This window comes from Petromyzon marinus, chromosome 44 (genome assembly GCF_048934315.1).
Source record: "Petromyzon marinus isolate PM22_M1 ecotype Great Lakes invasive population chromosome 44, UKy_Petmar_22M1.pri1.0, whole genome shotgun sequence".
NCBI classification, from domain to species: domain Eukaryota; kingdom Metazoa; phylum Chordata; class Hyperoartia; order Petromyzontiformes; family Petromyzontidae; genus Petromyzon; species Petromyzon marinus.
In genome coordinates, this window is record NC_133710.1 from 1,769,850 (window position 1) to 1,786,013 (window position 16,164).

Here is a 16,164-nt window from a genome sequence, read left to right on the forward strand (position 1 = left end):
GTTTGAGGCTGAGTCGATCTAGGGGAGGCCCAGGAGCGGTTAAAATAATCGTCACCGGTGGTGGCCGTGAGCGGGAATCGAACTCGGGTCGCCGTGTTCGTAGCGCGGCGTAGCGCTAACCGCTACACTACAATGCGTTACACTTCCACATGCGCGAGTCACGTGACAGATTTGACGTCATAGCTCACTTGCAGTGCAAATAAAATATGCATTATTGAGCTCCCCCCCCCCAAAAAAAACCGAAAGTGTATTTTTATAATTTGTGCATGGTGTACTGTCTGAAAAGTACCCACATGGCAAATTTGCAGTTTGTTGCATGTCGGGAAGTACGCTAAACATTTTGAACAGACACACATATTCACAACTTTGCCTCATATATATGGAGATATACGTTTTGATGGCTGGGTGGCTAGCTGGGAGGGATGGACGATCACGTTCAGAAGAACATGCGGGTTTGCTAGTATTCTTTGGCTCTTTCGGTAAAGTCACGTAGATAGGTTCAAAGAAAATAACAAAAAATGACGAAAGATTACGTTTCGATCGCAACACAAGCGGCCGAACGCTTGTGTTGCGATCGAAACGTCGGAGTTTTTTTGTTATTTTCTTTGAACCTATCTACGTGACTTTACCGAAAGACCCAGAGAGTATGAATTCCTGCAGTCAAAAGCTTTAAGTCAAGGGTTGCTAGTATTTTGATAAAATCTAAAACAATTTCATCTCTACGTCACAACCCAGTGATTTAAATTCCAAATTATTATGGCTGGAGTGGTTCACCGTGTAGAATGGCCACTGTTGACTTACAAAGTTGCACACACATTATGATTCATAGCTGGGTTAGATCGCATAAGTAGTAACACGTGTCAAACTCTCCTCCACTTGACACCACCAATTAATAAACTTGTCACGTACCAATGTATCCAAAGGAGGTTTTTTGGGTTAGATCGTGTAAGTATATAAATGTGTTGTTAACACCCGCCACCACCCGACACAGCCAACTAGTAAGGGTTGTCATGTAAACAGAACGTGCCAAATCGTCACTAGTACAGCACACCAGTGTATTGGAGAGCCAAGCCAAAACATTTACGACACAATCAATAAAATTACAAAAAAATATCAATTACGAATCATAAAACTGATCGCGAAAGCCTACGTGTTAAAGTCTACAAATATTAGCAGCCCTGAAAGAACCAATAGACGAGTTGATCCAAACACTGGGACTCAACAACAAACACCCCAGCTATTTGTTGTTAAGGTACTTTCACAAAATTATTTAAACAACATAACTACCAAAAGCACACCTTCCATTTAAATCACGCGTCCAGCTAAAAAAAACCTTTTACTTTACCAGGTAAGGCCCACTGAGCTAGAGCTCTTTTCATAAGCAACCTGGCCACAAAATGATAGCTCAAAGAAGTGGCTTATCACGTGGAAATGTATCACGGCCAAAAATCTGGAGCGAAGGAAAAACTAGAGAACCCGGAGAAAAATCCACACGACCACGGGAAGAGAGAGAACATTTAGACACCAAAATATACAGCAGGCGTCAAGTTGAATATCGAAGACGCGCATCAAAGGCAGCTGTGGCATTCACTATCTGCGCACATAGGTGCCGAAAAGACTTAATCGCATGACAGGCAATACCAACAGCACTCGCCAAATCAACTTAACACGTGACCTTTGCAATTATCAATGGCAATTCCATTTCACGTACTGCTGCACAGCTGCAAAAAAATGTTATAATGTAACACAAAGCGCTGAGCAGAAGCTATTATCGTCGACATTACTGCAAGACACACCATACTTTACAAATGAACTCTGTTACGTTCAAAAGCCAAACTTTTAAAGCCCCCATCGCCCCCCCCCCCTCTCCACCGTTTGAAATGGGCACAAGTTTGGTGGCTCATATCTCTCGCAGGCTCCCAGAGCCAATGGTGGAAATTCCACATTTCAATGGCAGTCGCCAGTGTCTGCATTTGCCAACAACTGGGGCTTTACATATAATATAATATAACATAATATAATTTAATCATTGACTTTACATGACAAGCTCGTGACGATTGGGGCAAAGACACTGCTTGGCCAGGACTTTTAACTCGTTACCTGCCAATTGTGTCTAATCATCGCACCAAGGACTGCAAAATCCACATCACTCCACGATAAACCGTACATCAACATAAGTGCGGCGGTATCAGTAGTATCGATAATGTAACAAATGAGCAGCAACATGGTGACATCAACGGTAATGGCAGTGACAGACTGGATATTACAAACGCATCGATGGCATGAACACATTTGGAACAATTTACTACGCCAAAAAATTGATGATAATCGCGGGAAAATAAGCAGCCTGACACAGCGATAACAACAAATTAAGCCGACGAGAACATCACGCGGATTGACCAAAGGGTTTGGGAGAGGCATTAGGAAAGGTTAAACTAAAAAAAAAGACAACTCAAGGCGTATCATCACGATCGCCAGGGTTCACACTTCAATCAATGCGAGTCGCATTCATGTAACGCAAGTACAGAGCGGGCTGCTTTTCAAGTCCTATTTAAAAAAAAGATTTCGATTCAGGAGTTCAATCGCTCCACTAATTATTGCCTCAACAGTAAACGTATTCCCAGCTCAAAGCCAAGCAGTGCGCCTGCAGAGCACCGGAAGGTGAAGCACTTTTAAAAAGGGAAAAGCCGTCCTGGAATTGCGAGTGTAAATTTCTTTAAAAACCAAATGCAATAAATTTGAACCCGGTTGTAAAAAGTTGACACGAACAGAGATAAATTTCATTTATAGACATCTGTGCATTGAAATTCAAGTGACCTATGCTGAAGCAGTGCTTATTATATATATTTTTTAATACATAAACGTTGGATGAATATGGAAAGATCACAATTTATACCCACTTCTTTTGAACAAAATACCTTTAAGACTATCTAGCCTTTGGTAAATTTTGAGTGACTCGTCAGCAGTTAAACTGCCGTGTTCCAGTGCCAAAATCACAATCGGAAGGTCTCAAGTTAAAATTCCGGTCACGGTCTGACTCGATCAATCACCACCTGTCCAGAGTCAATACAATATAAAGAGTTTGTTGTCAAGCCAACAGCTGTCATCCCAAACGGAGTGTCCTGCTCCCACCACGTGAACGTGGACTTTCCAACGCCACCTTCCCTCCCCGGCTGCCAACCGTAATGAACGCTGAACCACCGACGCCTGTCGAGCACTGGGAGCGACCACTCCCTCACGAGCATGACGCACGGATTTTGAGGGCCCACACGTCAGCTGCACCGTTCCGTTTCCTGAGTTTCAAGTCTGCGCTGCACCATCAGACGCAGGCCCGGGGTTGCGGCGGCAACGAGACCTGGCATCTACCTCGTATCGTGCGAAGGCGATGTCCACGCCCCACCTTGCCCCACCCTTGTCTTGCCCCCCTCCCCCGCTGGTATCGCCCACGGGCTGACCGGCGACGCCTTGAGAAAAAAATCTGGGCGGCGGCCAGCGGAGAGCGATCGGCTCGCGCGCGAGCTCACCGGCAGCGGGGGCGTGATTAATAGGGCCCACTGGCATACGCATCGCTCTTCAACGCCACTTCCTAATGGAGTTGCAACCCAGCGGCGCACGGCCTGCTCCATCAGAATAATGCCCCTGCTTGTGTGTGTGTGTGTTTTTTTATGAATGAACAGACTACATGTTGCATATGCTCGCTGGTCAAAGGAAAACAAACCACACCCACAGAAGTGGCATTTGCGCATGTGGTCACTTAAAAATGTGGGAGGGGGGGGGGGGGTTTAGACTTGGTATGCATGTAAGCAACCTCTTGGTTGTTTAGGATTTTTTTGCCAAGGACAATTAAAAGCATCTTCATTCTCAAACGATTGATGCACGGTGCTCATTTCCATAAACAGCCCTGAGGCAGTGGTGGCAACTCTATATTCCTAAGGCACCCCCCGGGAGAGCCTGTCTCTGCAGGACAAACCACTGTCGAGTTACCACCAAGTGTTACTCATTTTATCGATCCTGGAAAGATGATGTGCCGAGTCAACCCATCGAACGTGAATTGAACTAGCGACCGTCTGATTGTGCCGTCAATCACAGAACCTCCCAGACAGATTGTTGTTTTGTGCTGCCTTGCTCGTTTAATTTTCTTTTTAAATCTGCGAATTAAAGAACAGTTGTACAGTTTAACACGTAGGCTTAGCATGGTGTGAGCGAGAAATTGCAGGGCTGCACCGTTACCTACCTTATGTTTACCGACGGGACGTCTGTGCGTGTGCTATGAACTGTCGCCTGATGAGGCTGGTTGTTTTTGTAATTACCGGCGAAAAATCATTGTACTCGAATTGTAAATGTTGTGGGTTTACTCTCCAACACGCCGGTGTGCTGAACTAGTAACTAATTGGCACGTATTATTTACGTGACAAGCATTACTAATTGGCTGTGTCGGGTGGTGGCGGGTTTAATGACATTTATATTTATGCGATCGAACACAAAAAAAACCTGTTATGGAGTTGTTGCACAGTTGACATCCAACATGCAAGGTTAGCTCTTACAAATTTCCCACTCTTTAGCTTATTGCCTTTTGCACTGGTCTCTGACCCCCCCGAGTACGACCGCCAATACCTGCGTCCGTAACATATGGTCCTCCCACCACGCACGCGTGCCGAACTCATCAAAACCTCCTCTTACCAATCACAACGCTGAACTAAGTTACCCTCCATTAAAACCGTGAAACATGCACCACACACGCACCTCGACCTAAAAGGCCAAAGGTTTTTGTTTGTGAAGCTAATTTATCGCCTTGCTAGTTACTGCCAAATTGGGTACTTGATTACAGCCAATAATGGAGCAGCGCTTAGATTTAAGTAGAAGGATCATGTAACCCAATCAACAAACACCCTTTTATTTTGTGTGTGTGTGTGCATATGCAGACACACACCTGGGCTGTGTACAGGTTATACGACACAAGTATAAAGGTTTATAAATAATGATGTACAGCTCTGTCAATCCACTGCAGCATGTAGGCCTTTCCAAGCCAAGGCAGTCATCGCAGTTGTTGGGCCATACCCAAACCTGTCAACCCCTTATCTGCGCCTACCTCATTACAGACCAATTCGGACCTTGCTGGTTACCCCGTGCCCGTTATAAATCTCAACATTCATCCTACAAGTCCTATCATAAGAGAGAAACACAAACAAATAGAAAAACATGTTTTGTTTTTGCCCGTATTGAAACGTCTATACGCCGTATGGACCTGAAAACTCAATTTCCCTGTACAAGAATACGGGGTTAAACTGTATGGGGTGACAGGTATGCATACTTCCCTATGCCGGTAAATGCTGGTTGGTGAAGAAGTACGGTACAGGACTGTTTCAGGCATTACTCATCACTAATGTTAGAATCTCTGTTGCTGGAGATGGATCATAGTGGCAAAAATTATAAAGTTATTTTACACCTCACTCCACTCACTCCGGTGGAACCTCCCTTAAAGTCACCCAAAGTATTTTCTTGAAAAATCTCATTAATAAAGCTTAACGCTCACGTCAGACGACGCGGAACACAAAGCATAAGTATCAGAGAAATGAGGCTTAACAGTGAGAACAATATCACAGAGTGCAGTCCGTACGATCCATCAAAAGGCACTCACCATCCCAGCCAGGAAGAGGAAGAAGATGACCAGCCATGGGATGTCAGTGCAGCCTCGGTTTTCGAGAGGGGTCCATTGCCTTACAGTCCGCGAACCTTCCCCCTGCAAAGGTCACAAATGAAACCATGAATCTTGATTTTAAGCTTTCGTGACTGCAGGAATCCATACTCTTTGGTTCTTTCGGTAAAGTCACGTAGGTAGAAACATTAATAGATCACGACGTTTTGATCGCAACACAAGTAAACGTCATCAGGTGAAACAAACACCAGGAGAACTGCTGACGTAGGAGCTCCTCCACAGCAGGAGAACTGCTGACGAGTATGAAACCATGAAATCAACGTTCAACTCCGTCCATGCACGCTTGAGTATTGGGCGGTACTCATCACCACTGATAGTCACAGGCCAGTGGTGTAGATGGAGGTGCCTTGGTGGCTAGGAGATGTTAACTCCCTTGCCTGGTATGCAGGAGGTCGTGGGTTTGATCCCGACCCTGACGCCTGTATATTTGGAGTTTGCGTGTCTCTCTCTCTCTCACTCTCCCCGTGGTCTCGTGGATTTTTCTCCGGGTCCTCCGGTTTTTCCCTCCACATTTAGAAGCATGCGTTTAGAGTATTTGGCTGCTAACAATGTCAACGTGATAAGCCACGTCGTTGAGCAATCATTTGTGATAGCCCGGTCGCTTCTGAAAAAGAGCAATCCAGCTCAGCGAGCTTTATCTCATTAAAAAAAATGTTAGTTTAGTTTAGAAATTCCACATTCCTCAGGTGTATAGCAAGAAATACATTGATACTTACAAAACCTACATCTATAACTTTTTTTAAAAAGCAACACCTGTTACACATCAAAAGCAGCTGAAAGAGCCTGTAGCCCCCATCTACCACATGCGCATTTCCAAAAGTAGTTTTAATTTTAGTAACCCAACTAAGAATTTTAGCTTTACCGCCCAGGTGCCCAAAAGGTTTAAAAAATGTGTCAGTGAGAAACAAGTTAAAGAACTGGTCAAATAAAAGTGGTGCACTCAAATGACAGACAGACGCATGCTATACTCTTTGGTTCTATTCGGTAAAGTCACGAATAGAACCAAAGAGTATGGATCCTTGCAGTCACGAAAGCTTTAAATCTAGAATAGACGCATGCTATATCCATATATTTTTTTCAAATGTCACGCTTAAAGTGAAACCCAATGACATGCTAGTAATTGCGACCGGTTCTTCACGCGATTCCACTCCAGCCGAGATTTAACTCCCAAGTTATTTTCTCAAGCAGGAATTGCAACATTGTGCGATGCCAATACCAAACCTTACCAATGGCAAACAGATTTTCAATCCCGCGCCGTGTTTTCTCGCATGTCTGAACACAGTCAATTCATGCAGCCGTAGAATGATCAATTGTCTGTGCCATTTGAGAGTGCATCATTGGGCTCTATGAGGCTCTAACCTTAACACGTTCCATCCATTTCACATTATTCCCCAAATGACTTGTTTAAACATGCATCAGGCGCTATCGCCTGGGCTGGCAAGCAAAGGGGCTGTTATGGGTGCTTCCGCATAACTTAATGGGGCATCGTTCAAACTACTGCTCAAAAAGGCATTTCTATTGTTGCTTGCACTGTATAAACCACACCTCAAAAATCACGTGCACAAATATCACCGAGCAGAACGGTGAACGGATACAGCGGGTTAGCATGCTATAAAAAATGGGTTCGAACTTTTCGGGTGTACACAATTCACTTTTGGATAGCACAGTGAACGTTAATACGGGTACGTGTCCAAGCAAGCCGTGACAGGTTTCTGGCTTGAAGTGAACACAAGCGTGTACCAAGGACAAGTCGCGTGTGCAAAGCCAGCCCCATGCCGAGGCCACCTTTGCATCCAACCTGGGGGAGGCTCAGGGCAGGTTTAGAGATCCAATTGCAACAGATGTTTTGCATGGTCAGGAATTTAACCTACATCACCAGAGTGCGAGAACCTTTAAACACACACACACACACAAGAAGCGGGGTTAGGGCTCAGTATTGAGATCCACGCTCAAAATAGCACGGGATTGATGCTAATACACCAGCAAATACGGCCACTTAATGCATGGGAGTTCTCTACAATGGACTCTGATTAATTGCCTTGTCCCCAAGGCCGAACCAATCACGCTGAGGCACAAATCACTCTTTGGTCCACGGTAATACACTGCAGTCAGTTGGTTTCAGCTGGGTAAATTGAGGTCGCACTAATCTTATTTGGTGGCCACAAAACCAGTTGGTAGAACTTCCACATTCTCACGACAAGACCAAGTCTTTCCACGAGATGACCACTGTAGATTTCCCACGAAGTGACGCAGATTTTATATCCTCAAACAACAATGGCATTTACAAATGGTTGGCCATATATTTTAAACTGTAGCACTTAGTTGAACGAATTCCAAGCCATCTTAGTCAAAGCAAACTATGCCACACCACCCCCTGAGCTTCGATGACAAAATGGAAACATGGACAAGGCGTGTTCTCAAAATAACGCGGGCAGATATATCGTGTCCCAAATATAACAGCACTTTTCTGGGACACCTAAACGTTGGAAGCATTGGAGAAAATTGAAAAATTGCACACCCGAAGTTCAAAAAATTGAGCGTGCAAAGCAATGTTGACTGGGTCTCTACGCAACGTGGAAACGTCGCGGGCCAGGAAGTCCCAGTTTAGGACTGTACTACGTTTGTGGATCTCAAAAACGTTGCACAACTCCCTTCCTATGGCTTGCCAGGAGAATCCGGTAGAGCAAAGCGTGGACTAATGTCATCGGTGCCTAGCAGGCGTGGGTTTTCTCCGGGTGCTTACCACATATAAAAACTGTCAATTGGCTGAAAACATATTATTATATAGAGGACTGCAGAGCTTGGGAAATTGTTGGTACCGGCTCACCGCCCGGCTGCCTTCCAGCTTGTGTGGTTCCTCGGCGATTGTCGGATGCAATGTCCATGAACGATAGCGCCAACTAAAACTAAACATTGTTGTTTTTGTACAGTAGACCAGCGGTCCTCAACCTTATTGGCACCAGGGACCGGTTTTGTGGAAGACAATGGGGGGGTTAATCATTGGGTCTTTCCCGTTGTTCAAAGAAGTTTGTTTTTTACTCATTGTGGCTACTAGGGGTTAGCTTGTGGGCTTACTCATTGTGGCTACTAGGGGTAGCTTGTGGGCTTACTCATTGTGGCTACTAGGGGTAGCTTGTGGGCTTACTCATTGTGGCTACTAGGGGTAGCTTGTGGGCCTACCAACACTGTGACTGATACAAGTACGCAGTGCGGGAAAGAGGCACGGACGGAAGTGGGAAATAAAATAATGGGTGGGCCACGCGCGGACTCACCGCTCTCACCTCCTGCTGCGCAGCCCAGTTCCTAACAGGCCACGGACCGGTACCGGTCCGTGGCCCAGGGGTTGGAGACGCCTGTAGTAGACAATTTAGCATTGCGTTGTACATTCCATAATTAGCTCGTGATTTCTGGAGGTTGGGTTGATCTATACCTTTTCTTTTAAATTGTTTTTTTTTCTCCAGACTATGACAAGCAATAGATGTAACATTTCAAACGGAAAATAGGCTACACTGGGTCTTCGCTAAGCATACATGTCGAGGGGCCAGCCCGACCTGAATTATCCCAGGATTTCAAGGACACGCCAATGTATTAAGACAATGCTGTGTGTTGAACATTAAACCGGTACCGTACATTTTAACATCCCTCCCCTGACCAAACTAAAATGAGCATTGTGAACCTGTGTTGCTAGTAAAGGGAAATGTAAGAATTATAACCAACAGTATGTGAAAAGTACGTGAAAACAATGCCGGTCTGCCGTCACATTTTTTCAGGTAAACGTGTTCATCTGGGTAGCGAGTGTTGGTATGAGGGCCAGGTATGACTTCCCCACATGGCAAGTACATGATGGGGGGCGGGGGGGGGCGAAACCAGATATTCCAGCTGCAACCTTGCGTAACAGTCACCACAGCACCGTGTGTATGTGAAGGGAGTTACGCTTGATAATGCGAAATGCCTGCGAGTCTCGTTTTACATTACCTGACTCCTAAACACGATGCAGATGGGGAACCACGGTTTGCACGCATTCAACGAGACACCAACCTAATATTCTTGTGGCTCAGAGTATTCATCATTGAAGAGCCACTTCTCACGTGGAAAGTTTCTCAAAGTATTTACATTCTGAAGCCAATAACCGGTGTCCTTAACGTGCTGGGCGATTATGCAACTGGTTCAGGTGCGGTGTGGCCCTACAGTAAGCAATTGAATAAACTTTAACGAGTGACACCCTCCTTTGCTATGGAACTTGTAAAGTCGAAACCGGTCGAAGGGTTTATTCGATCGAAAATAAATTCTGCTGGAAAATTCCGGGTGGTCCCGTAAGGCCCCAATTGATTCAGCGATTTCTTTTTTTAAATACCTGATATGTTTTCGAGTTAGAGAAGCAAGCATTGCGTGTGTTTTTCCTCTCTCTCTACCCCATAATCAGTCAGGTCTTTTAGAACCCCAACTTGAGCCCCTCTGTGTTCTAAACAATTAAGTGCTGTGTGTGGTGTCTGCGTGCCAGCCTCCTCGAGCCATCTTTATATACACCATCAGGAGTTGGTCATTCGCGCACACAAATAAAAAGTATAAACCACAAACTACCGTTATCGTGTTCACATTTTGCCACGTTTAGAAAACCCGACAGTACAGATTCCAGTCGCTTGTGTAAAGTACGTTACGTAAAACACACAAGCGAGCTGTCTCGCGTGCAGTGCGCCGTATCGGATTGTATGCATCGACACACGTACACCTACGTCCACTCCGTACATCCACTGCTAGATGACAATCTCCGCACGCCGCGCGGGGTCGTGGGGCTATTTGACCATATTTCGCCGTGCCGGTCAGTGCCGGGGTTTGTGCAGGCAGCGGGGGGGGGGGGGCATTACTGACGTGGGGCAGTGTTCTTTACTCATTTGCAGATCTGGAGAACGGGCCCCACTTTCGCCGATAAGATCATCATCGGTGCGAGGATGGCCGCCACACCATTTGAAACCATTGTTGGGTTTGACAGCGGCAGCACGATGATAATGATGATGGTGGAGGGCTGTGTTCACTCGTTGTTTAGTCACGGGGGGGGGGGGCACGTCAGGGGCCGCACTAAAGGCCACCAAGAGGGCCGCCAGTGGCCCGTAGGGCCTTGCAATTTAGAACACTGGCGACGTGGAGGCATAGGAGTTGCGAGGAACAATGGGGGTTTCTGCACAGATCTCTGGTAACCCAACCACGTAAGCCCGGCTGCCTATCCACAACCTCCGTGAGTTTTTTTGGGGGGGGGGTTTGATCGCGTAAATATAAATGGGTTGTAAAACCCGTTACCGCCACGGCTTATTTGTAAGGGTTGTCACGTAAACAGAACATGCCTATTCGTTACTAGTTACAGCGCTTACACCGCTGTGTTGGAGCAAATACGTAACATTTACAATCTGAGCACGACGATTACGCGAGTAATTAGTCCGGGTGGTGGTGGATTTAAAGACACATTTATATTCATTTCCACGATCTAACCCAAAATAACTATTATGGATGATATTGGTCGTGAAAGCCTAATACGTGTTAAACTATCCGTCACCTGTTCGTGTATGGTGATCACCTATCCAAGCAACTGTCCGGGCTCAACTTTGCTTAGCTTCGAAGATCTGACATCGAACGCCAGATCTGATGAGATCGGGATTTGATAATGGGCAAAAACAAAACCATGTTAATGACAATAGGTTTCCCCCTTTTTTCTGGCAACAAAACAAGTGTTGGAGATGTTAAAATACCAAACTGAAACCTTTTAACAAGGAATCATGTCTGCATTCACCACAATACTTGTGGTCAGAATGCAAACAAAAAAAAAGGTACTCTGAAAACATATGCATTGTCCTTTGAAACTGATTGGTCCACACCAGAAACAGCTTTCTTTTGAGCCTCGTTCCAAACGGTGTTAGACCAGTGGATGCCAAAATGTGCTTTATGTTTAACTTCTTTCGCACCGTCCCGAAGCCAATAGCTGCTGTATGGAGGTGCCCGGGGTAAGGACTACAAACCAAAAGTAAAAAGCGGCTACATTATACGTTGTGCACTACCGTTGAACACAGTGGTTTTTTTGTATATATATACGGTTCTCGTATCGATTGCAAGGCCTCCAAGTTCAAACTCCTCGGCTTCATCGGCAGCTCGTTGGGATTGGCGAAGCGATCCGTGAGTACCAATTTGTTTGTAAAGCCAACCAAACACCCATGAGTACCAATTTGTTGTAAAGCCAACCAACACCCCGTGAGTACCAATTTGTTGTAAAGCCAACCAAACACCCATGAGTACCAATTTGTTTGTAAAGCCAGCCAAACACCCATGAGTCCCAATCTGTTGTAAAGCCAAACACCCCGTGAGTACCAATCTGTTGTAAAGCCAACCAAACACCCATGAGTACCAATTTGTTGTAAAGCCAACCAACACCCCGTGAGTACCAATTTGTTGTAAAGCCAACCAAACACCCATGAGTACCAATTTGTTTGTAAAGCCAGCCAAACACCAATGAGTCCCAATCTGTTGTAAAGCCAAACACCCCGTGAGTACCAATCTGTTGTAAAGCCAACCAAACACCCATGAGTACCAATTTGTTGTAAAGCCAACCAAACACCCATGAGTACCAATCTGTTGTAAAGCCAACCAAACACCCATGAGTACCAATTTGTTGTAAAGCCAACCAACACCCCGTGAGTACCAATCTGTTGTAAAGCCAACCAAACACCCATGAGTACCAATCTGTTGTAAAGCCAACCAACACCCCGTGAGTACCAATCTGTTGTAAAGCCAACCAAACACCCATGAGTACCAATTTGTTTGTAAAGCCAGCCAAACACCCATGAGTCCCAATCTGTTGTAAAGCCAAACACCCCGTGAGTACCAATCTGTTGTAAAGCCAACCAAACACCCATGAGTACCAATTTGTTGTAAAGCCAACCAAACACACCGTGAGAGTACCAATTTGTTTGTAAAGCCAACCAACACCCGTGAGTACCAATTTGTTGTAAAGCCAACCAACACCCCGTGAGTACCAACTTGTTGCAAAGCCAACCAAACACACCGTGAGTACCAATTTGTTTGTAAAGCCAACCAAACACCCCGTGAGTACCAATTTGTTATAAAGCCAACCAAACACCGTGAGTACCAATTTGTTATAAAGCCAACCAAACCCCGTGAGTACCAATTTGTTTGTAAAGCCAACAAAAGCGGTGGGGCCTATTTTTATCGACGCGCACTCGGCACAAGAACGTGGAATTTCCACCGCCGACTGACGACGTCGCCAAAACGTTCGAGCGAGGGGAGATATCCCGGGCCCGCTGCGAGACGCGTTCGGGGTGGGGGGGGGGGGGAAGGCTTTCAAGACGAATCGCGCGCGGTGGCGTTAAAAAAGCCGCGATGGTTATTGTTGTACTGCACTTTCTATGCCGCTGCCGCTCAAGCCGCCGCCACGGCGGCCACTGATGTCGCACCGGCACGGCACAGTCGCGGCCTCCTCGCCGCGGCGTGCGCGGGCTAAGAAAGGCACAAGGGCTACAAATGATAACCGCGGGGACAGCTGAAGAGCGGCCGGGAGCGCTCTCCATCCAGCAGCGGATCGACCAAGAAACCCCGCGAGAGCGTACAGTGCCCTGTACAGTTCGTGAAGCGTTGGGCAATGGAGGCCTTGGCGCCTGGCAAGTCCCAGCGCGTTCGCTTCCTCCTTCTCCTCCTCAACAACAACAAGAAGCAGCAGCAGCAGCAGCACAGGCGTCTCATTCCGAGGGAGAGACAAAGACGGCCGTGGGCAGAGAGAGAGAGACGCGTGTGTGTGGAAGAGGGGTGGGCGACTGTGCGCCAACTCACCTCTTTGCTGGCGCAGCAGCCCATGGCAAGTGGTGGAGCGGCGGACGGAGGCGAGAATCAGAGGTTTATTATATAAAAATATATATGTGTGTCGTTATTTTTGTTGGGTCCGAACGCTAGCTGCTTGTAATTTTCGTCGCCTTGTAACGTGTTGCGACGGTGCGTCCCGTGTGGATGTTGTTGTTGTTGTCCGTGTGGGTTTCTGTTAATGGTTTTTTTATCGCTTCAACAAAAAAACCCGATGTGGGATCTGCGCGGAAAATCCGCGAGGCCGCCACCACCACCACCACGGCCGCGCACACTCCTCGCGTTAAGTTTCCGCGTAAACAATTGTTAAGCGGCGTGCACTGCGCATGCGCGGCATGGCAGTCCCCCCCCCAGTACCCTCCCCCCCCAGTACCCTCCCCCCCCAGTACCCTCCCCCCCCAGTACCCTCCCCCCCCAGTACCCTCCCCCCCCAGTACCCTCCCCCCCCAGTACCCTCCCCCCCCAGTACCCTCCCCCCCCCAGTACCCCCCAGTCCCCTCCCTCCCCCCCCAGTTCCCCCCCTCCCCCTCCAGTCCCCCCCTCCCGTCCCCCCTCTCGTTTCCCCTCCCCCCTCTCGTCCCCCCCTCCCGTCACCCCCTCTCGTCCCCCCCTCCCTCCTCTCGTCCCCTCCCCCCCCTCTCGTCCCCCCCTCCCTCCTTTCGTCCCCTCCCCCCACTCTCGTCCCCCCCTCTCGTCCCCCCCCTCTCGTCCCCCCCCTCTCGTCCCCCCCCCCCTCTCGTCCCCCCCCCCCTCTCGTCCCCCCCCCCCTCTCGTCCCCCCCCCCTCTCGTCCCCCCCTCCCTCTCGTCCCCCCCTCCCTCTCGTCCCCCCCTCCCCCCTCTCGCCCCCTCTCTCATCCCCCCTCTCACCCCCGCCACCCCCCTTTTAAAGGGACGGCGTGCAACTCCGCACGGATCGATTCCCACACGTTGAATCATAATACCTCGTATCCACAATCGATTAGAGTACGTACGTACAATGTGTTAGTTTTTGGGTACGATGTCACCACGGGCAGTTATCGACTTACGAACGGGTTCCGTTCCTGAGACCCGTTCGTAAGTCGAACGGTTCGTAAGTCGGAACACAATAATGCACCGTACTTAAATGGTGCACGGCCAGTGTTATAAAATGTGATACGGTTCAACAAAAATGGGAAGAGTTGTCAAACTCATGGATGGGAAGAAATATTGTACACGTGCATGTAATACTGTAATAAATATTGTAGAGTAAATACAACATAAAATAAAGTAACATGAAAAAAACTGTTTTGTTTTCACTTATCTTGAGTCCGGATGCTGGCTTGCTTGTCGAAATGGGCGCAACGAGTCCCCACAATTGCACACAGAACAAGTACACACACACAGACACACACAGACACACACACACAGAACACACACACACAGGGCACACACACACACAGACACACACAGAACACGTACACACACAGGGCACACACACAGACACAGAACACGTACACACACACAGACACACACACACAGAACACGTACACACACACAGACACACACACACAGAACACGTACACAGACACACACACACAGAACACGTACACACAGAGAACACAACAACAACCGCCATTCGCCACTAATTGGCGGTGACGTCACCACGACGCTTGTGCCAGGCTATGTGCACCCTGAGGCCACGTGAAGTGTCGAACACCCGCTGGCAGGAGGTCACGGGGCAGACCCAGGTGCCACGGGTCGACTGACTTAGATGACTGGCTGATGCACCACCTGTGCCCCCTACTGTGCCATCCTGCTGTGCTTTAGCCACCCGGCGCTCCGCTCGTTGTTCTGAGCGTCGCTCCTCCGCCCTCCGTTGTTGTTGGAGGGCGACTGCCTCCAACTGCCCAGTAGCGTCCTTCACGAGCCTCCTCCACAGAGGCCGATCTTGACACCGCTGGTACCAGTCATCGGCAAGTCCACTCAGCTCCACGTCCTCCTGTACCACATCACTCCATCTCTTCTCTAGCCCGTGCCGCGCCTGCTTAGCCCCCTCGATCCGGCCAAACAAAAGCTGTTTCGGCATGCGGTGGCTGGGCATGCGGGCTACATGACCCAGCCATCGCAGCCTTGCCTGGCGGAGGAGCTCACCGATGGGACCGTGCCCAGATCTTTCAAGGATTTGTGAGCTCCTCACACAATCCAGTCTGGTTAAACCCAGGATGGATCGTAGGCAGGCCAGTCTAAATGTTTCTAACCGGCGAAGATGTTCCATTAGGGGGGTCCACGTTTCGCAAGCGTAGAGAAGGGAGGGAATGACCGTGGCCAAGAAGACCTGAAGCTTAGTGCGGAGCGACAGACCAGGTAGCTTCCACACAGCGTTACGCAACCGATGAAAAGATATTGCCGCTCGACTGATTCGGAGTGAGACCTCTGCTGTTAAACTGGAGCCAGTCATAAGCACACTGCCCAGGTATGGGAAACTCTCCACTCTCTCCACAACTGCCCCATCACCGATTGGGAGTTGTGGGGGTGGAGTGTTCGATGGTACAAAATACCCAGGCAGGTGCTTAGTTTTGGTGGGGCTGATGGTAAAGCCCCACCTCTTAGTGGCACGCTCCAATCTCAGCAG

General features: G+C 48.0%; 1 protein-coding gene across 3 annotated transcripts in view; it reads right to left on the reverse strand.

The window, feature by feature from the left end:
- The window catches only part of SLC44A1 (solute carrier family 44 member 1), an 87,959-nt gene extending 74,061 nt beyond the window's left edge, over positions 1 to 13,898 (reverse strand). For all 3 annotated transcript variants that reach the window (XR_012946847.1, XM_032970770.2, XM_032970769.2), the window contains exons 1-2: positions 13,547 to 13,898; positions 5,639 to 5,740 (exon numbers count right to left, since the gene is read on the reverse strand). Coding sequence is in view for 2 of the 3 variants with exons in the window: in XM_032970770.2 (XP_032826661.1) it covers positions 5,639 to 5,740; positions 13,547 to 13,570 (126 nt within the window). In the remaining variant the exon portion in view is untranslated. The remainder of the gene's footprint in view (positions 1 to 5,638; positions 5,741 to 13,546) is intronic.
- Positions 13,899 to 16,164: the final 2,266 nt, after the last annotated feature.